The following is a 23,116-nucleotide window of genomic DNA, read 5'->3' on the forward strand; positions in this document are numbered from 1 at the left end:
GTTATTTTTAAGTATAGAGAATGCCTACCCTCATGCTGAAAGGGCCTTTAGAAAATATTCCCAGGATTGAAAAGCAGTGAGGGCAATTCCCGTCACTGGGCTAGCAGTGCTGGTCTGTGGGGTGTTGCTGCCACCTGCTGCATGCAAACAGCCATGGAGGGGCTGGCGCCGGGCTCTTAGCTGCAGGACGCCAGGTGAGCACAATTAATATTCTGTGGGCATCTGAAATTTTTCTTCTATTAGAGCCTGGGTGAATCTCAAAGGAAAATCAGTCCAATCTGATGACTCTAGGCCACGGAAGTATAAAAACCACGCCCAGGATGGGCAAATTTGCCCAGTAGCCACTAAATGGGGCCCTGGGCATCCCAACCCCAGGCATGGATTCCATTAAAAGTTACTCTGTAGCTCTGGAAAACAAGTGAGGATTTCCCTTTTTCTGAATCTGAGGGATTTATTTGAAGAGTTGCTTCACCTTCAGGCAATAAGAGATAAGAGACCTCTAGATGATTCAAGGGGGAGGATATTTTCTTAGAGAATTCAATAAATTTAAATTCTTATTGGTTTCTACTTAGGTAGATTCCTCTTAATATGACATGTGGAGTAAAGTAACTGAAATCCCTCCCCAGGCTTGTAATGTCTCCCAGTTTAATAGGGACACCAACCTATAGATCAGGGTCTTCTTACTATATCTTCCGGCCTGTTTTTGCCTCTATACTCCATCATCGTGATTTACTAGAATTTCTAGGAGGAAAGGGGCAGATATGAAGGCATCGAGAGCAGTGATGTTTCTTCCTGCCTTTCAATCAAAGACTTTGAACTCCCCAGCCCTCCCTGAAAATATCCCTGTCAGCCCCAACTGACCCAACACCTCCAGGGACCTGAGACCTACTGTGGAGGTGGTAGTAGGGGATAGGAATAAAAGTTTGGGATCCCTGGAGTAGGAAATCAGTAACTCCATTTTCTGGCCGCTGCAGGAAACATCATTAGCTGAGTAGTAATGAGTATGACAGTTGTCATGGCAAATATTTGTAGGGGTGGTGTAGAGGGTAGCCTGGATGTCCAGGAAGACAGTAGCCCTATTTCACCATATGCAAATGTCTTCTCCCAGGTAATTCTAATCTCCTGAATGGCAAGAGTGATGCTTTATATCTTAGTATCATCCATATCCTCCCCCAGTCCTTGCATAGGATAGATCAGTACACCCATGATGTCATGATACATGATGACATGATACATGATGATGACCTGGTCAGAATTATCTCTCCCTGACCTCAAAAGAGTAACCATCTCAGGAATACAACTCAGTCTTCTCATTTGTCTTTAGCCTTGCTGGTAGTAATGAGATTAGGGTCACAGAATATTTCACCAATTGTTCATAAGATGGTACATATTAATTCATTTTTGTTCTTTGTTCATTAAACTTATGCTGTAGTTCCAGCCTAATGTTTCTTTTCTTAATGTTGGCAGGTAAAGACGGCCTATTTTACCCCAAGGTAGAAAACCAATACAGCTGTGTCTGACAGGGAACAGTCATCATGTCCTTCTGCGAATAACCAGGGATTTTTACCAAGGAGTCACTTCCCTGAAATCCGGTCCTCAGTAAATGGAAGTAAGTGGGTGGATGTAACAGGGCCTGGTAACCAGCTGAGGTGGGAGATTCTCTCTGCCTTTGGATTCTGATTGTTTCTGTCTTATTCTACATGATCTTTGCTGAGGCAAAGACACGCTTTTCTGTCATCATCAAAACAGACCTCCCGCCAGCAGGGTGGGAGAATTCCCTACTTGACCACCAGCCTATCCCAGACACAGGGTGGAAAAGGAGCCCTCGCCTCCTCACCTCCAGGGAATGTGGGTTTCCCTGAAAGAAGGGAGACGTTAAAATTCCATTTCTTAGCTGGAGCTACCCTCTGTTACTTCTCAGATTTTATTAAAATTAAACCTGTTAATTCTTTGTTCTTTCACCCTGAAGCAATTCTGGAAAGAAAACATATTTTAAAATTGAACAGAAAAACTATTATGAAAGACACTGAGCTCACATTTGTTAAATGACTTTGTGCTCTTGAAAAGAAATGTATAAAAAGCAGATTATGAACTGCTCTGCATGACTTCCTTTGTGTGGATTTCAGAAGCAGCTTGACTGACACAGAGATCCTGAAGGAGAGAATCTTTGGATACTAAAAATGCTTTTAACGAAGGTGATACACAAGATTTCAGAGAACAATTTCAACATTGTTCTGTTGAAGGTTATACTCAGCTCTGAACCACATTACTTTCCTGTCTACGTTTCATTTCCCGGGGTCTTGCCAAGTGATAAACAGACACAGGCGTTTGGTAGATGCGGCGTTTTTTCAGCACGAACAGGGTGGCTGGAGTTTGCTTAGTTAAAGGCATCTATTGACTTCTGTGATCATTATGGAAATGCTGGTGTGAGGCCTTCAGGAGACTATGGGGGGAAAATGGACATACTGTGCTGTCTATTCCATCATCCAGATACATTTTGTCAGGGGTAAGGCTTCTGGTTGTCCTTTCTTGTCAGATCGGCTGCTTTGGGGGGAATGGGGCCTCTGTTTATTTAAAATGCCTTGTGGCTACTGCCGAAATTGATCACCAAAGGCAGACTGTTATTAAGGTTTTCAGCTATGTGTTTAAGTGGCAGCTCTCAGAGAGATGTTAAGAGTCTAGAAAGGATTACAAATGAGCACTAAAAACAAGAAGGGAGTGGGTGGTTTGTGCCACTGCTCTGAGACATTTTCACCCATTTTCTTTCTAAGAGGGTCTCTTGGAGTAACTAGGAAATTGTGCTTCTTGCAAATGAAATGCTCTCCAAGTGATAGTCAGAATAACTCCGGAATACTAGAAAAATCACAAGCCATCAAGACTCAGAGCTCCTGGCTCAACCTTTTCTCTTTCTCAAATACTTTCTCTTTTGGATATAGCCAAGAATTTCTCCTCCAAATACTAAGATCTTTGGGAGCTGAACATACGTTGAATTTTAATGAGGCATGTGTAGGTATGGACCTGGGAGACAAAGTAGGGTCCTTATGACAGCGGGGACCAGTGCCTAAAGGGCCTATTTAAAAACAGCAGGAGGAGAGATTTGTTCTGCATTCCGTAGCACGAGGGTATTAGAGTGAGCCCGAGTGTCTTAAGAATTAGCTCTGCTTTTCAGATATAGTTATGAAGATTTTTAAAGGAGAATTTCTAAATCAAAGGAGACTTTGGAATATAATGCTGTAGATAGGATCAGAGATGTATTACCAGGCAAAGGTGAGCTCACAGGGAGCTGCGTTAAGCTGCAGTAACCTCTGCCTACCCAAACTTTTGCATTCATAAAAGTGTAGTAACTCCCGTTTGTCCAGTACCTTTGGAGCCTGTTTTTTTCTCGGTTGCTTGTCATCTTTTTATCTTTTTCCTTTGTGAGCTTCAGTGGTACTTGTCACAATAATATATCATTCCTGTAACAGTATTCCATGTTAATTCTAAAACTGAGACCTACGCTATTGAAGGCATGTCAACGGCTCAGTGCTTAACATACTGTAAGTGTCCTGTACCATTTGGTCAGAGAGCTGATGGGAGGGAATCTTCTTTCATGTCTAGTGTTTCAGTGTTGATTATAGATGATGCTGACCAGCGGGTTATCTTTAGTGGAAACCTCTACCGCTTTTTTTTCCCCATCCTTTCCTCAGGCACCCTAACTACATGGAAATGATGGCCCTTTTGATCCTCTGATATTGAATGTCAAATTTCTTACTCTTCTCAACCAATTTGGAAGGCAGTTTGGAGGTCATGAAGGTTATAGAAGGAGCACAGACTCTAGACAACCAAATTAATGTTCTTTTACTGAGGTGTGACTTTAAGCAAATCACTTAATCTCTCTGTGCCTCAGTTTCCTCTTTGATAAACAGTGTTAACAAACATCACCCTTTGGACTTCCCTGGTGGCACAGTGGTTAGGAATCCGCCTGCCAATGCAGGGGACACGGGTTTGATCACTTTTTGGGAAGATCCCCCATATTGCAGAGCAGCTAAGCCATGCGTCACAACTACTGAACCTGCGCTCTAGAGCCCGTGAGCCACAACTACTGAGCCCGTGTGCCACAACTACTGAGCCCGTGTGCCACAACTACTGAGCCCGTGTTCCACAACTACTGAAGCCCATGCGCCTATAGAGCCCATACTCCACAACAAGAGAAGCCACCACAATGAGAAGCCGCGCACCTCAACGAAGAGTAGCCCATGCTCACTGCAACTAGAGAAAGCCTGCATGCAGCAACAAAGACCCAACACAGCCAAAAATAAATAAATAAATAAATAAATAAATTTTAAAAACAAACAGAAAAATCACCCTTTGGTGTGTGCAGAGGATTAAACAAAATAACCTACGTAAAATCCTCTTGTAAACATATATTTTTAAAAACATACGCATATTAGTTATTTTTCAGTTTCAGAAAATAATATTTGTGTGTTATTATATGTTATGTGCTTTTGATTCATAAACAAAAAAAGCCAATTATATTCATTGTAAGAGTAGTTGTCATAATAAACTTGCTAGTGGGCTCCAATCTTTAAATAGGCTTAATTTTTTTCACAGGTAGTCAGAGAACTTGCATTATTTTTTGGACAGACCAATAGACAAAGTGATAGACATTCAAAAGTCAATAATTTCCTCTAGTGTCTTTAAGCAAATGCCTCCTCATTTGTATTGAGTCTTATGCTTCTCTGTCTAGATCAGGAACAAGCTCTCTCTAAGTCAGCCAGGGAGGAAAGTTCCAGCTGCTCCCTCACTTCACCAAAGTAACCAAGGTTTCTCATTGAGTCGCTCTGTGTGAATCATGCAAACTGATGGCTCACGTCCTTCCTTTTCAGGAGTATTGGAAGAAACGTTCAATGCAGAAGAAGACATTTATGCATTACCTGGTTCTGATGTCAACCTGACCCGCCAAACACAGAAGAAAGGCTTCTTGGTGCAGTTGCAGTGGTCCAAGGTCACTGATAAGTTGGACCTGATTGCCTTTATCATCCCCAACGTGGCTTTTACTGTGCCAGTGGGAGCCCCTGTGAGTCGCTGGTGGCTTTCAGAGAAGCTCCCAGGAACGTGTCAAAGTGGACTCTGCACTTAAGGAACATGCCCTCCTTGCTCACTGGGAAGTATGAGTGTAGCTTCACCCTGTACCCAGAGGGCATTCAGACGAAAATCTACCACCTACAGATTCAGACAAATGGTAAGCATGTCTGGGAGGGGGAAGGAAGCACATGCATTCGTTCACCTCTCATTTGTTCAACAAGTATGTGTTCTGAGCCAGCCATGTGCCAGAATACATGTAAAATTGCACCAGTGATAAGTGGTAAAGACTATAGTGATTTTGTGAGAGAATATAATAGAAGTCAGGAAAATTGACTCTGAGAAAGCAACACCTGAGCTGAGGTCTGAAGATTAGTAGATATTAACACCATTTGGGAGGTGGAAGGTTTGTGAGTGATCCAGAGACAAGGAACAGCTGATATGAAGGGCTATGTAGTGTTTGAGGACATAGGAAGATGCCAGTGGGACTTCGGTACAGAATTAAGGGAGACCAGATCATGCTGAACTTTGTCAGCCATGTTTGAGGTTTGGATTTTTATCTAAGTGCCTTGGGAAGACATCAGAGTATTTTCAACCAAAGGATGGCATGACATTTATAGCCTGATTGAATTTGTGTTATAAAAAGCTGGTCCTGGCTTCAGTATGAGAATGAAGTGAAGGGGGATGAGAAGGAGAAGGTGGAGACAAGTTAGGAGACCAGTAGCCCAGAGGAGACAGAGTGATAGTTTGGGTAGGTGTAGAAAGAAGATGACGAATTTGAGCTTTGAGCGTTAAACAGGTAGGACTTGGTAATAGAGTGGATCTAGAACAATGGCAGTATGAGTAAGGGAGAGAAAAATCATGCATGCGTCTGGCAAGCACACCTGAATGGTGGTGCCATTCACTGAGATGGGAGGCAGAGGAATCAGAGCAGCATGGGGGGGACTTATCAAAGTGGATTTGGATATATTTAGTATGAGGCAAGGAAAGGTACCAAGGAGGCTGCTGAATGTGTAGCATTCACTCATTCTTGATTTAGAAGGCTGCCTTTGAAGGCAGGAATCCTAGGTTAAAGTTCTAGTACCTTTCTGGCTAGAAAAGAATTTCACCTGGGGCCTGGCATGTACATTCTCTGAGCCCATCAGGAAAATGATGACAGTAATGCCTACCCTAAATTAGTTGGTCCTAAAATAAATGATCTCCGTTTATACTAATGGAAAAGATGAAAACAAAAGCCAAATGGAAAATGCACTGGAAATGGAATGTTTTTAACTCAGGGGCAAAGTGACCTGGTGTTATATGAAAAAAGCACAGCAAAAACTAACTCATGAACGCTATGCTAAAGAAGGCATGGAGCTGCCCAGGACAAACAACAGGTATGGATTTATTACTTCCTCTCCACTTCTCAAGAGATAAGAGCATGCATGGTGTTGGGCAGTCCAGCTATAGAGCAGGATCTCTTCTACCTCTACCTTAACAATGCCCCATTCCCATTGCTGTTTTCCAAGGAAAAAATACTTCATTTGGGGATAGGTTGGGATGGTGGGGGTTGAGTGAAGAGAAATGAGAAGACCTGTATAGAACAGTGTTTGCCTACATATATTTTGGCATCAGGTGGCCTGGATTTGAATGTTGGCTCTGTCATTCACTATATATTTCATCTTCGCCGGGTTCTTCTAAGTCCCTAAGTTTTTGTTTCCTGATATAACAAATACGGATAATTATAGGAACTCCTTCACAGGTACCGTTATTTTGACGGTTAGATGAGATAATCTGTGTAAAGCACTTAGCATAGTTCCTGCCCAAGAGTAAGAGTTTGGAAAATGGTACTTTTCATTATGAATAGTAAAAATAATAATGAGTGAACTCTATATCTCAGGTCTCATTGAAAATGAGTCTTCCGCCCTCTCCTTTTGTGTCTGCCTGATATGGAGCCCAACAAAACATGTGCCACACATTAGCACAAGTACACACTGACCTTGGCTTTAGACAAAGATTTTGGGTCTTCTTCCTAAAACTGTAAACTATGCTACTGCATATGTGAGGACCTAGTGTTTATTCCATGGAGAATTGACAACATGGATTAATGTGCCGTATAGGAAATAGGAGGTGGGAATGGCTCAACATAAAGACAGCAGTGGAGAAGAGGTACAGTGCCATTCAGAAAGGAGAGTGGTGTTGCCTTTGAGGGAAAGTGTATTTCTTAAAATAAAGGGCCAAGCTTGTAACTACTAAAAACTGCAAATCACTGGGGAGGCAGAAGCCAAGTATACATGCTTTGTGGTTGTCCATTTCCCAGTCTTCTGACTGTAACTTTGCTCTTGATCTGCCGGACCAGATGGAAAAAACAATGGCCTCGATGTTAGAGAAATGGTTCTGGTATTGTGTGTTTGGGTACAAAGGGAGCAAAATAGAAAAGAGAAAAACAGAAAGGGAAAGAACTCTTTCACCACAGAGTGATCAAAAATGTAAGCCTAGTATAAAGCTAAGGGGCAGATACTTAGACGGGCAGTTGTCACTCAAAAGCCCTGTCAAATCCCGCCTCATGACATCTTTTTCCCCTTTATTCTTTTGATCTTCACTCCTTCTCCTCTCTCTCTTGCTATTTCCCTCTCACAACCCTGGGAGATCTTCAGGTTTACAGGCTGGTTGGGTAAGCAAAGCACACATGAGTGCAAGTATGTGCAATACACGAACAAATGCAAATTGAAGTGGTGTATGAGAATCTAAATATGAAAATGCTGAGGGACCAGAGGTGGTTGGGACCTCTTTCTGTTTCCTTTCTGTTGTCTGCAGAGTCATTCTCCTCCCTGCCTGCTCACAAAACAGTGTGTCTAAATCCTGTCCCCATGTTCCTGGAGTGCCTAGCTGAGAAGGGACTCTTCTCTTCACTATACCTTGTTCCTTTGTGTGAGCTAGTGCTCTGAGGCTGTGGATGAGGGTAGAAATGTAACACACTGTTTGGCATTTGCTTCTTTTTTCATTTTCACTTGACAGGGTTTCCTTTTAGGTTAGTTTTAGGGTTATTCCAAGAAACGCAGTTCTCTGAGTCAAGCCTTGGGTTATTGTCATCCAGGTTTCCATCATTTGACGCTACTGGATCCTACAATGCTTCAGACTGTGAGACTTTAATGTGCCTGAAATGTGTAGTTGTTAGGATTAGTTCTAAAAAGTACAATATGGCTTTAATTTCCCAGATTACAACAAAAGCCTTGGGGGCGGTTAATGTCGTTGTTAGAAGCAGTAGTAGGAGAAGAAGGAGGAAAGGTAGTAGAAGGAGGAGGAGGTGTGGTAATAGAAGTAGTATAGACTATAATAGCAGAGTAATAGTACCGGTAATAGAATGGAATAATCTGGATAATATAATCTTGATCATCTCAGTCTAACTACATGCTACTACCCTGTCTAAAGGCATAGTGTGTTCTTTGACCTTTTTTTCCCAGTTTTATTGAGATATAATTGACATATTGTATTCATTTTAGGTATACAACATGATGATTTGATATATGTATATATTGTAAAATGATCACCACAGTAAGTTCCGTTAACATCCATCACTTCACACAGTTAAAATTTTTTTCTTATGATAAGAACCCTTAAGATGTGCTCTTTTAGCAACTTTTAAACACTTTTATTTTTTTTTTTGCGGTACGCGGGCCTCTCACTGTTGTGGCCTCTCCCGTTGCGGAGCACAGGCTCCGGACACGCAGGCTCAGCGGCCATGGCTCACGGGCCCAGCCGCTCCGCGGCACGTGGGACCTTCCTGGACCTGGGCACGAACCCGTGTCCCCTGCATCGGCTGGCGGACTCTCAACCACTGTGCCACCAGGGAAGCCCTTTTAAACACATTTTTAACTTTAGTTACCATGCTGTACATTACATCCCCAGAATTTATTTATTTTGTAACTGGAAGCTTGTACCTTTTGGCCACTTTCACTCATTTTGCCTACTCCCCACCACCTGCCTCTGACCAGTCTGTTCCCTTTTAATCTGAAGGCTGTCTTACATTTCTTATTTTTCTTTTCCAATGCATTTGTTGAGCAAATTTGATTATTTGTCCTGTAGAATTACCCACAGCCTGGGTTTTGCTTTTCACATCTCATGGTATCTCCATGTTCCTCTTTCACCTTTTAGTTAGGTATACAGATTTGATCACATTTATTTTTATTTTCTGGCAAGAGTATTTCATAGATGATGTTGTGTAGTTACATCAGAGCTACATAATGTCTGATTGTGTGATGTTAACAGCCACTGATGGGTATTGCCTAGATCCATTCGTTCATTATGGGCTGCCAAAGAGTGATGTTCTAATTCTATCATTCCTTCATTTATCAGGTGAAGTATTCTTATAAAGAGAAATTCCTCCCATGAACCAATTATTTACTACATGTACAATTTGTATAAGAAAAGCAGAATAGACACTTGGTTCTTTCCCTTTATTTACCGGATTTAAAAATGAGTTGGTTCACTAGCATTCTTAGGCCATAAATAAGTATTTGTGTTAAGTATCAAGAATTTATACGAATTTAAACATATTAATGAGTTTTAATTCATTATAGTTATTATCCTTATTAGGCTGAAAATGTCCCACATATAAAATCTATTAACCATTTATAATATAAATTGCAAATATTTTCTCAGTTTGTCCTCTGTCCATACTTTCTTATGCTACTGTTTCCAATGCAGCATAATTCTTACATTTATGACATAAAATATATCACTTTTTTTCCTTATTGGTTCTAATTTTGAGTCATAGTTAAGAAAAGTTTTCCCCATTCCCAGATTATACAGAAATTCACTCATGTTATTTCTCACACTTGCATGTTTTTTTAAATTAGCATTTAAATTTGTGATGTTAGGTTTCTAGTGTTAAAAATTGTAACTAAATATATTTTTTTATGATTTCTAATACTTTTCTTTCTGTATTTCCTACTTTTTTTCCTTCCTATGGTTCAGTTTAGAAATTTTCTATTGACCTATTTTCCAGTTCACGAATCTTATTTTTCTTGGTATCCAGTAAGTTTTCAGTCTCATCAAATTCATTCTTAATTTCTGATGTTATATTTTTAAGTTATTTTTTTTTTAGATTTTTAATTCTTTGATGAAATTATTCATCTTTTCATGTAGTTCCTTCATCTCTTTCTCTATTCTTAAATATGTTAAAAAGAGTTAATGTCCTTGTTGGCTAACTCCAATGTTTCTATTTTTTCTATGTATGCAGTTTATTATATGTATTACATATATAAAGAATATATATTGTGTTATTATTGACAATAATAGCAAAAGGAAAGGATGTGCTGGAGTAAGTTGTGAAAAAGAAAAAGTAGACAAAAAACAGACACATGAATGATCTCCTATAACATACCCAACAGAACAGTGCCGCAATTAATGGTTTAAAGAATTTCATGTTCTTAAAGAAATTGAGAAGAAAAAAAATGTATATATTTTATATTGACCCATATATTTACCATTTCCTATGCTCTTCTTTCCATCCCATGGAGTGAAGTTACTATTTGGTGTCATTTTCTTTCAGCCTGAAGGACTTACTTTAGAATTTCATATAAAACGAATCTACTTGCCATGAATTCTGGTTTTTCTTTTTTTCATTTTTATTTTTGAATGATATTTTCAATGACTGTAGAATTCTTAGTGGACTGTTTTTTCTTTCAGTATTTTGAATATGTCTTCTGATCTCCATTGTTTCTAGTGAGACAAGAGCCATTAATTCTATTATTGGTCCCTGCATGTGATAAGTTTGGGGCTTTTTCCTTACTGATTTCAATCACTGCTTTCCTACTTTTCTCTTTGTTTTGGCTTTCAGCAGTTTGATTATGACATGCCTAGTTGGGTGTTTCTTTGTATTTATCGTATTAAGGTTTTAAAGTTCTTGAATGTGTAGATTAATTTGGGGACATTTTTTAAAAATCAAATATGCAGTTTTTGGTCTTTGTTTCTTCAAATATTTGTTCTGTCCCCCTCTGTTTCATCTCTTCTTCTATGACTCTAATTACATATGTGTTAGGACACTTGATATTGTCCTATATGGCTCTGAAACTCTTTGTTTTCCTTCAATCGTCTTTCTCTCTGCTATTCAGATTAGATAATTTATATTAATCATTATTCAGACATACTGATTTTTTTCTTCTGCCATCTCAAATTGGCTGTTGAGAATTCCCAGTGAATTTTTTATTTTTATTATTGACTTTTCAACTCTAGAATAACCATCTGGTTCATTTTATCCTCACTAAAATTCCCTATGTATTGAGTCATTGCCATCATATTTTGCTTAATCCTTTGAACATACTTTTAATAGCTGCTTTGAAGTCTGTTAAATCCCATGTAGGATCTGCTCAGAGTCAGTTTCAATGAACTGCTTTTTTCTTGAGTATGGATCACACTTTCCTGTTTCCTTCATATGTCCTCATTTTTTGTTGAAAGCTAAACGTAAAAACAAAAACAAAAAACCCATAATGCGACAACTCTAGATTCTGTGGGTTTTTCAAAATTTTAGTAACTTACCCATATTTAAATTGCAAAATCTGTCTCCTTTGCAGTGTGTGGCCATTGAAATCTCTGCTTAGCTTTTTACTATAATTCTTATGTCTTTAGTTTGGCTTCCAAGGAGTTGCCCCTACATTGGCAAAGCCCCTTTGTTGGTCCACAAATGAATTTGGCAAAAATTGTGCTCAAATACCTCAAGCCCAATAGGCTTCCACCCTCTACACATAGATGTCTGTGGAGGCGGGGTTAGGGAGTGCCTTCAATATTGCGACAGTAGTACCTCCCTTGGCTTTCACTTTTCACTGGGTTCTCTTAGGTCCCCCCGACTCATGTGTATATTTTCCCAGTCAGCCTGAGATATGTAGAGAATTTATGTCAGCTATTATATGACTCTCTGATTTCTAGAATCTCCATGTTAACTGTCTATCTGGTCTGCCCCTCATCCCAAATGAGACTGCAAACCCAGGCTAACCAAGCGTCAGTTTTTCTCTGTTTCCTACCAAGTTTGTCCCTGTTAGCTGACAAAGTGAAGGATTTTCATGCTCAGACCTAATTTAAGTCTTCCCCTTTCGGAAGAAAAGCTGCTGGGTTTTGTAGCCAGCTCTAAGACGGTGAAACTACCTTTCTCACTGACCTAGTCAGGAAAGGGGATAGAAGGATCCCTAAGCAAGAAGGCTAAAGACTCCTACTGTTCTTATTGAAACTCTAGTGGTTTTTCAGGAAGAAATGCTTCCCAATTAAATGTTTGTCTTTGGTCAATTTCCAGGGCCCTGAAAATTGTGATTTTTTTAACACATTTGCTCAGTTTTATACATATCTTTTTTCACTGACATCTTCATGCCCGCAAAACCTCAATCCCCGCCTCATCTGCGTTTTTGATACTTATGTTGTATCTTTATTTAAAAATACATATTCATTACTACTCTCTTATAACAATTATTTATTCTTAGTGCTAAAGGTAAATATATATTCAACACTTACCCCTAGACTTTATGTGAATGTCTCTTCAGTTTGAAGTATATTCTATTGGAGAATCCTCAGGAAATGTTCATGGGGCAATATTCCCTGAGTTCTTGCATGACTCTAACATGATTTTTATAGTCTTCATATTAAAGACTGAATGTAATATCCTTGCCTCATATTTTCTTTCCTTGAGTATATTCGATATGTTACTATATTATTTTCTGACATAAAGATTTGCTGTCCAAAAGTTAATAACAATTTGATTTTCTTTCCCCAGAACTGACTTTGTTTAATACTTTTATAAGAAAATGCTTAATGTCCATTCTGAGACTATTTTCCTACTTTTGCAGTATAATCTTTTAATATGTATTTTCTAGTCATTTTATTTTAAGAAATTGTACTTGAATTATAATTTTCAGTATTTTTTCTGTCTATTGTTTATTTCCTTGAGTATCTTCTGTTAAGCATACTTTTTATCTTCTTTGCCTGTCTCTTTCTTTGAATCCCTTTTACCTCTTTTTTCTTTTAAAATTCATTATTTATTAACTTATTTCTTTTAAAAATTTCCCTCATTCTATTTTTTAAATTTCTTTTAATGCATTAGCTTTTGTGTTAATATATTCTTGGTTTTGTTCTAGTTTGCTCTTAATTTCTGAAATGATTTTCAAAACTTATTATTTCCAACCCTTTCCTGAATTCTCTCACTTATCTTTTATAAACTTTCTTCTCTCCAATTGACTCATTTACTAGTCTTTCTAAATTTTCTCATAGCTTATATCATTTTCTTTATTTCTTTTAGCTCATTTTGAATAAGTAGGCTATAGTTTTTATTTATTTTGAAGCCATGTCTTTCTAATATGCTGTTATTGTTGTAGGAATGTTACTTTGTTCTCTCTTTTTTTTTCTTATGGTATCTTTACATGTGATTCTACCCCATTTCTTTTCTATTGCTCGATCTAAGTATGTTTAAGTTAAATGGATTTTGATTTTTATCATGGAAGAGTGGGCCAGGCTATCTTTTCTAGAGTCTTCAGTTTCTCTAGAGCTCTCTCTTCTGTTATGTTCAAGGTAAATTATATGCCACTGTACTTTGTGAGATGTACTTCCTTTCCTCCTATCCCTCACTTTTATCTAAATTGCCTCTTTGCTTTCTCCTGTTGGGCCTGTCCTGTTTAATTTGGATTCTACTCCCAGGGGTTTCTTCTCAGTATGGGATATGTCTGAAGAGTCCCCTCTGCTCTAGCACCGACAAGCCTTTTCTTCTTTCCCTAGAAGGCTCTGGTAATTTGGTGCCTACATACTTCTTTCTGCATTTCTGCTGCTATTCTCAGATTAGTCTGCCTTTTTTCCCAGTGATTGCCTGTTGGTTTTTTTCTGGGGCAGGGGGAGAGTTCTCTAGTTCTAAGGGCCATCAGGAGCCCAGCTGATTTTCCTGTTTCTTTTTGCACAGTTGCTGATATCACAGTGGCCTAGTGGTTTGTCTCCACCTATTAATGGTGATATATTGTTATTTAGTGTTCCCGCAGATATTGCTGTAGATATTGTGTTTAGTTTTGCTACTCTAGTTAGTCTGTTTTTATTAGGAATTTCAGGAATATTCAAAAAGTTATGCCACTTGTATTTCCAGCTTCCCAGAATCTGGACAAACTTTACAAAGAATTTAATACTTATGTATTTGGGTAATGCACATTAAAATAGAGTTAATGTACCAAGTGGATTTCATAAACTACACAAATGTGTGCCTAGGTCAGTCTCTGTTTAAAATAAACTGATAGGTTCTTCCCTGGTGGTGCAGTGGTTAAGGATCCGCCTGCCAATGGAGGGGACACGGGTTTGAGCCCTGGTCCAGGAAGATCCCACATGCCGCGGAGCAGCTAAGCCTGTGCACCACAACCACTGAGCTTGCTCTCTAGAGCCCGTGAGCCACAACTACTAAGCCCACGTGCCACAGCTGTGCACCTCAACGAAGGGTAGGCCCCGCTTGCCACAACTAGAGAACAGCCCGCGTGCAGCAATGAAGACCCAATGCAGCCAAAAAAATAAATAAAATAAAATTTCTCTCATTAAAAAAATTTTTTAAAATAAAATAAACTGATATAAGTCGAAAAGTTACAATAATCTCAAAAATAAAATCAATAATATTAATGGTGGTATGCAAACATGGCAAAAAAAGTTTCATAGTGATATACAAGTAACTCCATTTGGAAGTACTGTTATAGTTAAATGCCTTTAACCATAAAAGACAAGGGTTTTATTGTTTTGTTTTGTTTTTTAAATTATGGGGTTGGAGTAATATTTTGAAGCAGCAGTAGAAAGCAAAGAAGGCACTGATTCCATCTCCTGATCTTGAGGAAATAAGGGTATAAGAAAACAAACAACCACTGTCTGAGAATGATGAGGGGAAGATGGGCCCCAATGGGAAGGCCTGGCTTCAATTAAGGAAGGGGGGGAGGAGAGAGTTATCAGTGAAGAGGACAGCTGATACTGATGAGAGCTTGAAACACAATGAAGTTCTAAAGGCTAGGTATAACTTTCAAAATATCCAATTATTTTTTAAAAAATGTGCTGTTGATAATAATGAGGATGTTCGTACCCCATGATCCATTCGTTATACTTCAGGGAATTTATCTTAAGTAGCTGAATGGTCAGAAGAAAGCTGTTAGTTTAAGGACGACCCTTGCTATAAAGATTGTAATAGTTTAAATAAGGTAAAAACCCAAACTGAAAAAGCATATGCTTCAATAATTGAAAATTACTAAACAAATGATGATGTGTATATATGACATAAAGCATCTAAGAATTTCAACCACAAATAGCTTAAGAATCATGCAAAACATTTTAAGTAAAAATATAGGTAACACTTTTTGGTTAATAAAATTGCAAAGTATGAAAAAAAATACATGCATACAAATAAGATTTGTATAGATGTAGAAAAAAAGAAATAAGATTTTCAGGATATTAGGATGATAGAATTGTTTTCATTTATAATTTTTTTTAATTTATTTTTTAAAATTTATTTTTGGCTGCATTGGGTCTTTCGGTATGCGGGCCTCTCACTGTTGTGGCCTCTCCCGTTGCGGAGCGCAGGCTCCGGACGCACAGGCTCAGCGGCCATGGCTCACGGGCCCAGCCGCTCTGCGACATGCGGGATCTTCCTGGACCAGGGCACGAACCCGTGTCCCTTGCATCGGCAGGCGGACTCTCAACCACTGCGCCACCAGGGAAGCCCTGCGCTGGGTCTTTATTGCAGCGCGTGGGCTTTCTCTAGTTGGGGCGAGCGGGGGCTAGTCTTTGCTGTGGTGCACAGGCTTCTCATTGCGGTGGCTTCCCTTGTTGCTGAGCATGGGCTCTAGAGTGCAGGCTCAGTAGTTGTGGCACACAGGCTCTAGAGCTCAGGCTGAGTAGTTGTGGTGCACGGGCTCAGTTGCTCCGCAGCATGTGGGATCTTCCCGGCTCGGGGCTGGAACCCGTGTTCCCTGCATTGGCAGGCAGATTCTTAACCACTGCACCACGAGGGAAGTCCTATAAGTTATTTTTGACATTATTATAGTTTGCTTACATATGTATATATATGTGTGTATGTATATATATATATATCACCATCCTGAAAAGAGAGACTACAAAACTTCATCTAATATCACTTTTAAAATGAAAATAATTTATTAATGGTGCTTCCTTGGAGTCCTTATGTGTTTTTCTGTGTCATTTCTTCTTTGGAGAAATATTTATAAGCTCTAAAATGACAATTAGGTATGAAAACAGTAAAAAGATCAGCATATGTCAGGAGTTTGGTAGGAGGAAGGTATGAATAGGCAGAGCACAGAGGATTTTTAGGTCAGTGAAACTATTCTATATGATACTACAAAAGTGGATACATGTCAGACATTTGTCAAAATTCATGGAATGTATAACACCAAGAATGAACCCTAATGTAAGTAAACTATGGCCTTTGGGTGATGATGTGTTTGATGTCGGTTCATTGATTGTAACGAAGGCAACACTGTGGTTAGGAGTGTTAGTAATGGGGGAGGCTGTGCATGGGTGGGACAGGGGATATATGGAAACTCTGTACTTTCCACTCAATTTTGCTATGAACTTAAAAGTTCTCTAAAAGTAACTGTCTATTAAAATTTTTAAAAAGACAGTTAGAGGCTAGGTTATAACATTTTATGTTCTACCTGATCCAGGAAATGTGATCTGAAGCCTAAAGCACCAATTTGGGGTTAAAGCAGAGGAACATAACAAGCTGTGAGCTGGATTCTGTTAGGGTAGTTTCCCTATAGTTTTTCAGTGAGAAACAACTCTGTGCTTCTCAGTGACTCTTTTGCCATTTATACGAGGACTGTGGGTGGGGTCCCCTTCATAGGTGTACCCTGAGGATAGATGAATCTCTATACTAAAACTGTTCTCACTTCTTGGATTAAAAGCACTTTACAAACCAATCACAGATCCATGTCTTTTCTACCTTATGTTTTGTTACAGTTACACAGGATGAATGGAGAAGCAACCATACAATAGAAATAGAGATAAATCAGACTCTGGAAATACCGTGCTTTCAAAATATCTCCTTAGAAATTTCATCTGAGCTCACCTTCGCATGGTTGGTGGTAAGTGTTGCCCTTTTCAGTGAATAACTGCAATGATCTTTAAATATTAATGAAGTAAAAATGAATAACAAGTAATAATAGGGAAGGAAACATGCTGGATGAGAGGCAGGCATTATGTGGAAGGTTGGGGAGTAGCCAGGGGAGGGAAAGAAGGACGCTAGGATTCCTTGCAACTCAGCAAGCCTCTGGGTCTGTGAATGCAGGAGCTTAGAAATTAGTTCCTCAAGGTTAGTTTATATTTCAAGCTATATACTAAACTGTGATTACAGAGAGAAAAAAGTGGGATGGTGCCCCCGAGAGGAGCCACATCCCGCAGAAGCTCCTACTCACACACACTTGTTTACACACATGTGCAGAGGTGTAGACTACCTTTTCCCAGAACCCTTACTACTCCATTCTGGAAAATATAACATTGCTTAGATTGGGAAGCACAAACTCTAATGCTTATCAAATATAGGGAGAAAATGTGCATGAGAGAAGCAGGAGCTGAATAAGAAACAGTCACTGCCCAGCTCTATTATTGCCACAGGCCCGTAGTTGCCATATTTTCTGACTTAAAAGAATAAAACAAAACAGAAATCTGGATTTTTATGAGAAATTTTCCAAGGCAAGCCAGCCAGCTCTTAACCAGTATATACAGTAGACCTCTAGTACTACTGTTAAATCAGTTGATACCACAAGTCTTACACAATTATAAAGATAACCATAAACACGCTTTCGAGAATCATGTAATAGGGTGTTTATTTAGGTGATCCAGAATATGACTATATTAATTTTTCATATCATCATGAAAATGAAAACACAAGAGTTAAAAATTCTTACAGAACTAATAGTTGTCCGTGAACATATCTGCTGATACCACCTGCAAAATACTGTACTCGCATGGTTGATCATTCGTGTTACAAGTGAATAGATTTTTGTGGGCTGTCTTGGAAACTAGAACCTTCATATAAAAAGATTTCTCTGAGGATGGTGCCAAATCCAAAATAACTGACTTGCAAGTAGGCCTTAAAATACAACCTACTGATAATTTTTTACTGTCTAGATATTTTTGGATAGTCAGTAGGATCAAAAGATACTGTAAAATAACTTTCTCAAATTGTCCTAAAATCTACAATGTCTCCTTGTCATCTGTCAAAAACCACATTTTTTTCCCCCTTTTAGGGTTTGGTTTCCAAAATGTAAGACTTCCTGCCTGACATTATACCCATCATTAGTATAAGTCAATTGTTCTTAACAAATGTGGTACAGAGTGGTTCTTAGAAAAAAAATTTTAAAGTGGAGGTTATGTCAGGAAGTCAGAAACCTGCTGCACTAAACATTACTGTAATGAAAATGCAGTATCTATACCTTGTTTACATTATTAATATATACCACCAATGGGTGAAACGTTTCTACCCTAATTATCACAAATTCACTATCAATGGGAATAGTAAAGTCTAATAGTAGTAAATAAGACTAAAGTTTACAGAATATTGAGCAGAGTTCCCTGTGCTCAATATTCTGTAATAACCTAAGTGGGAAAAGAATTTGAAAAAGAACAGATACATGTATATATATATAATTGAATCACTTTGCTGTACACCTGAAACCAACAAAACATTGCTAATCAACAATACTCCAACATAAAATAAAAATTTTAAAAAGAATAATAATAAAAAAATAAAAGACAAAAAAAGTTTAAAAAGACTAAAGTTTAATAAGCTTTACTGTACAGATTTTTGCTGGCTAGTCAGTTGATCTGTAGTGAACTTATCTTTTTTTTTTTTTTTTTTTTTGCGGTACGCGGCCTCTCACTGTTGTGGCCTCTCCCGTTGCGGAGCATAGGCTGCGGACGCGCAGGCTCAGCGACCATGGCTCATGGGCCCAGCCGCTCCGCAGCATGTGGGATCTTCCCGGACCGGGGCACGAACCCGTGTCCCCTGCATCGGCAGGCGGACCCTCCACCACTGCGCCACCAGGGAAGCCCTAGTGAGCTTATCTTATCTGAAGGGTGTCTAATCTGTTTTTCCAAGCAAATGTTAAAGCTTTCAGTCAGCTTATGTCTTTTCTGTGACGCTGAGCTTCTCCAGGGCAAAAAGCTGCATCACTTATTTCAAAAATCCCTAGCATCTAGTATAGTGCCTAGAACATAGGCACTTAGTAAATATCTAATACATAATTGAATTGTTTCATTTATCTTTGTCCCCTTCCCTCACAGTCCTATTCGTTGGCCTCATATTAAATGGATGATCACTAAACCTCATGCTGGCTGTCTGATTGGTTAATGAGCAGCTCATTAAGTATCAATGACTAGATAACTGATAAGACATCCTCTATGTAACAGTTTTCTTCAAAGAAACTAACATTATCTGTGAATCCTGCCAACATATTTAGGATAAATAAGGGATGGAGAGATTGCACCTAAGGTCACACAGTGAGAGAGTGAGTCCTTAACTTCTACTGGAACTTCAAGCCATGCTCTCAGTTTAAAGAACGCATCATAATTGAGACAACTTGAGGAACTTTTTGAAAGAAACTTCTTTTCACAGGGAACATTGTATTGGCAAATGTGCTGATCAAATTCCAACTGTGCATTCCCTTTTAAAATGTCAAAATCTATTTACTCCTCTAATTTACATCCATACTCCATACTGCTGGCACTGTGGGATTCAGCAAGCCTGAGATGAAATCATCTAATCTCCCATTATTAAGGAATAAACTACAGTTCTTTATGTCATAACTGTTGTAGGTCAGAAGAGAACATAAATATCCCCTCAATCCATTTTTTAGTGCTTTAGTTTCTTGTTAAACTGGCAGCAGTAATCATAATGATAACCAGTTGTTCTTAACAGACATGATATAATGTGGCTTTTAGAAAAAAGTTAAAAAAGTAGAGATGGTGAAGATGAGCCCAGGAGGGTAGAAACCTGCTTTATTGAACTCAGTAACTCTGGGGAGCTGCAAAGTGCTTCCACTTCAAGTCCTGCATTAAACCCTGGAAACAATTTGACAAACTAAAATTAGTTTAATCTAAGTCACTGGAAAGCAAAAGCCATGTCTTGTATGTGGAATTTTATAAAATCTAATTAATTCAGTTATGACCCTCATGATAAAGGTGATTATTGGGATTCTCAGTTATCATAAAAATATTATTTGCTGGGTGTCTCTGATCCCATGCTAACGCTGCGTTAAATGTGTTCATGGAGCAGATCCTTTGCATTTTGGAATGTTACATTCCAGGATCATGACTACACTGAAGTAGAAAGGCATCTGGTGCAAATTGTATATCCAACATTTATCTAGAAAGAGAGGTAACTAAGTAAACGCAAAGGGCTAACCCTCGGTGTCAGCTGAGGCTCCATGTGCATGGTTGGATGATGTAGAAAAAGTCACAGAATGTGTGTATTTAGATGGAGTGCAGTTGGTAGAGAAAGGACAAATGCTATTTTTCCTAGTTTATGTCCTGGGGCACAAGCATGCAGTCAACAGGGAAATTCTGCGGGCTTATTCTGGGAGCTTCTAAATACAGTCTAATATTCTGCGTTCATTCCAAACTATCATCCTGATTTCCCACAGTATAAATTTCAGTTCAGTCTAACAAACATATGTGAATCTGTTTTAAGTGCTAGGTCCTGCAGGGATACAAAACTATATTGAACATGTTTCCTACCATGAAATACAACTTTAATAAAAATGTAAAAACTAGCAACATAGAGGGAAAATAATTTGATTCTGACTAAATGTACCTGGAAAAGCCTCTTAGGTCATGTCTGAGCTGGATAATTAAAGCCAGCAAACAACAGACATGTACTACACCAAGACCCTGGGACCTGTGAGCACATAGTGGGAGTGGGAGTGGGGGAGGTGATGAGGGAATGTTTGTTCCCAAACTTGGTGGATAAAGAGAAATCCATGACTTTTCTCTTTAAAATCATGAAAAGAAAATGAGAAGCATACCAGATTCACACAGTTCAATATTAGTGATAAAGGTATATAACTAAAACCTAGATGCTTATGCTTCTATAAATTTTTATCTATAAATGTCTCTTTTAAATATTCTCTTCTTTATTACTTGTAATGTTCTATATGTGAACAAAAATCGAAATGGTACCATCAACAATATTGGTTTTCCATGCCTATGGGAAGCCTAGCTATTCAGAAAAGAAAGCTGTCACCTTCTACCTGATGGCAACTGACCCTGTCTTCACCATAATCAAAAATGATGTGTTAACAAATACCGTATGCTAACACATATATATAGAATCTAAAAAAAAAAATGGTTATGAAGAACCTAGGGGCAGGATGGGAATAAAGATGCAGACCTACTAGAGAATGGACTTGAGGACATGGGGAGGGGGAAGGGTAAGCTGGGACAAAGTGAGAGAGTGGCATGGACATATATACACTACCAGATGTAAAATAGATAGCTAGTGGGAAGCAGCCGCATAGCACAGGGATATCAGCTTGGTGCTTTGTGACCACCTAGAGGGGTGGGATAGGGAGGGTGGGAGGGAGATGCAAGAGGGAGGGGACATGGGGATATATGTATATGTATAGCTGATTCACTTTGTTATACAGCAGAAACTAGCACACCATTGTAAAGCAATTATACTCCAATAAAGAGGTTAAAAAAAAAATGAAGTGTTAGCCAACCTACAAAGTGTTGACAACCAATTATGATGATTGGAAGAATATTGTTGTGGACTTCTATAAAATGGACATGGGGAGCTTTGCAAGGACCCTACTTGACAGCACTGACTGGATGGAGAATAAATGGAGCAAAGTGAAGATAGGAAGCAGTTAGGAGATAAAGAAGTAACAATCGATGCAGTTAACAGAGTTTATTGAATGGGCTGTATACACTCAGCACCTACTTGTCCTGTGGCCACCACTGCCAGCCCTGACATGGAGATGAGGTCACCTCACTAAATCAAATAGTTCCATGATCTCTTTTCTGCATTGAAAATTCTGATTCTAGTACTAAAATAGGAACCCCTCTGCAAATTATTTTAGGGTTTGTGAGGTCATTAAGAGACATTCAGGAGGAGTTTTCCGTGATTCAATATGAACCCTCCCAGCCCTCATCATGCTAATTATTTTATCCAACTCCTGTATGTTATTATGCATTTATTTTTCTTCTATGGGTCCTGATTTTCTATTTGTTTTTCTTGTGAATTTTTCTTCTCCTCAAACAGACTCTCAGCAGAAAAGTCAAGGACTGTCCATTCTACTACTTTTGTGAAGCAGTATGTAGCAAAGGCATTAATAGCATGGCTTTTCAAGGGAAATTGTTGTTTTCAAATCCTGGCTCTACATTTAATAGCTGTATGACCTAGGAGCTAGGATTAGGGTGAAGTGAGTAGGGTCCTCACCTTGGGTGCAAAATTTAAGGAAGTGCCCCAAGAAATCAGTAATCAAGATATATATCTTAATAAAATATTTTTAAAAATCAAAATTTAGGGAAAATCCATGATGAACAAAATGTCGAATTTTAAAATAAAGGCACAATGTTTTTTGTTTGTTTTGAGATCCTGCTGTGCTGTTCAAAGAACAGGATTTTCCAATCAGCCTGTGGTTCCTTGGTCTTCATGGCATCATGCCCCCCACGGGTGTGGGTTTGAAGGTTGACAAGGGCAGGAGAAAAGATTGAGCAATGCATGGCTTCATGTAGTCATTTTTCAAAATGTTAAGTTGTAGAGAGTTTATTAATTTTTTCCATTGAGGCAAAATATGGGAGAATATTTTGATAAGTGCATATAGGGATACATATTTTTCCTTTTGTCTCAGAATTCTATACGTTGGCCTTGGATACATTGCCCAGCCTGAGTTTTAGTTCTATCATCCACAAAAGGGGATAATTGTAGTTATATAATATAATTATATTATAATTATATAATTATAGTTTTATATTTATATAAAACTATATAATATATTTTATAATATATTATATTATATTATATATATTATATATATAATATATATATTATATATATTATATATAT

At 38.5% G+C, this 23,116-nt stretch overlaps 1 protein-coding gene across 1 annotated transcript in view; it reads left to right on the plus strand.

The window, feature by feature from the left end:
* Positions 1-2,445: 2,445 nt before the first annotated feature.
* CD96 (CD96 molecule) overlaps positions 2,446-23,116 on the plus strand; it is an 88,565-nt gene continuing 67,894 nt past the window's right edge. Inside the window, 4 exon segments of the mRNA XM_029213711.1 lie at positions 2,446-2,506; positions 4,866-5,009; positions 5,012-5,221; positions 17,008-17,132. Of these exon segments, the coding sequence (XP_029069544.1) occupies positions 2,446-2,506; positions 4,866-5,009; positions 5,012-5,221; positions 17,008-17,132 (540 nt within the window).

This window comes from Monodon monoceros, unplaced genomic scaffold (assembly GCF_005190385.1).
Source record: "Monodon monoceros isolate NGI ecotype Baffin Bay Population unplaced genomic scaffold, NGI_Narwhal_1 Super_Scaffold_11, whole genome shotgun sequence".
NCBI lineage: Eukaryota > Metazoa > Chordata > Mammalia > Artiodactyla > Monodontidae > Monodon > Monodon monoceros.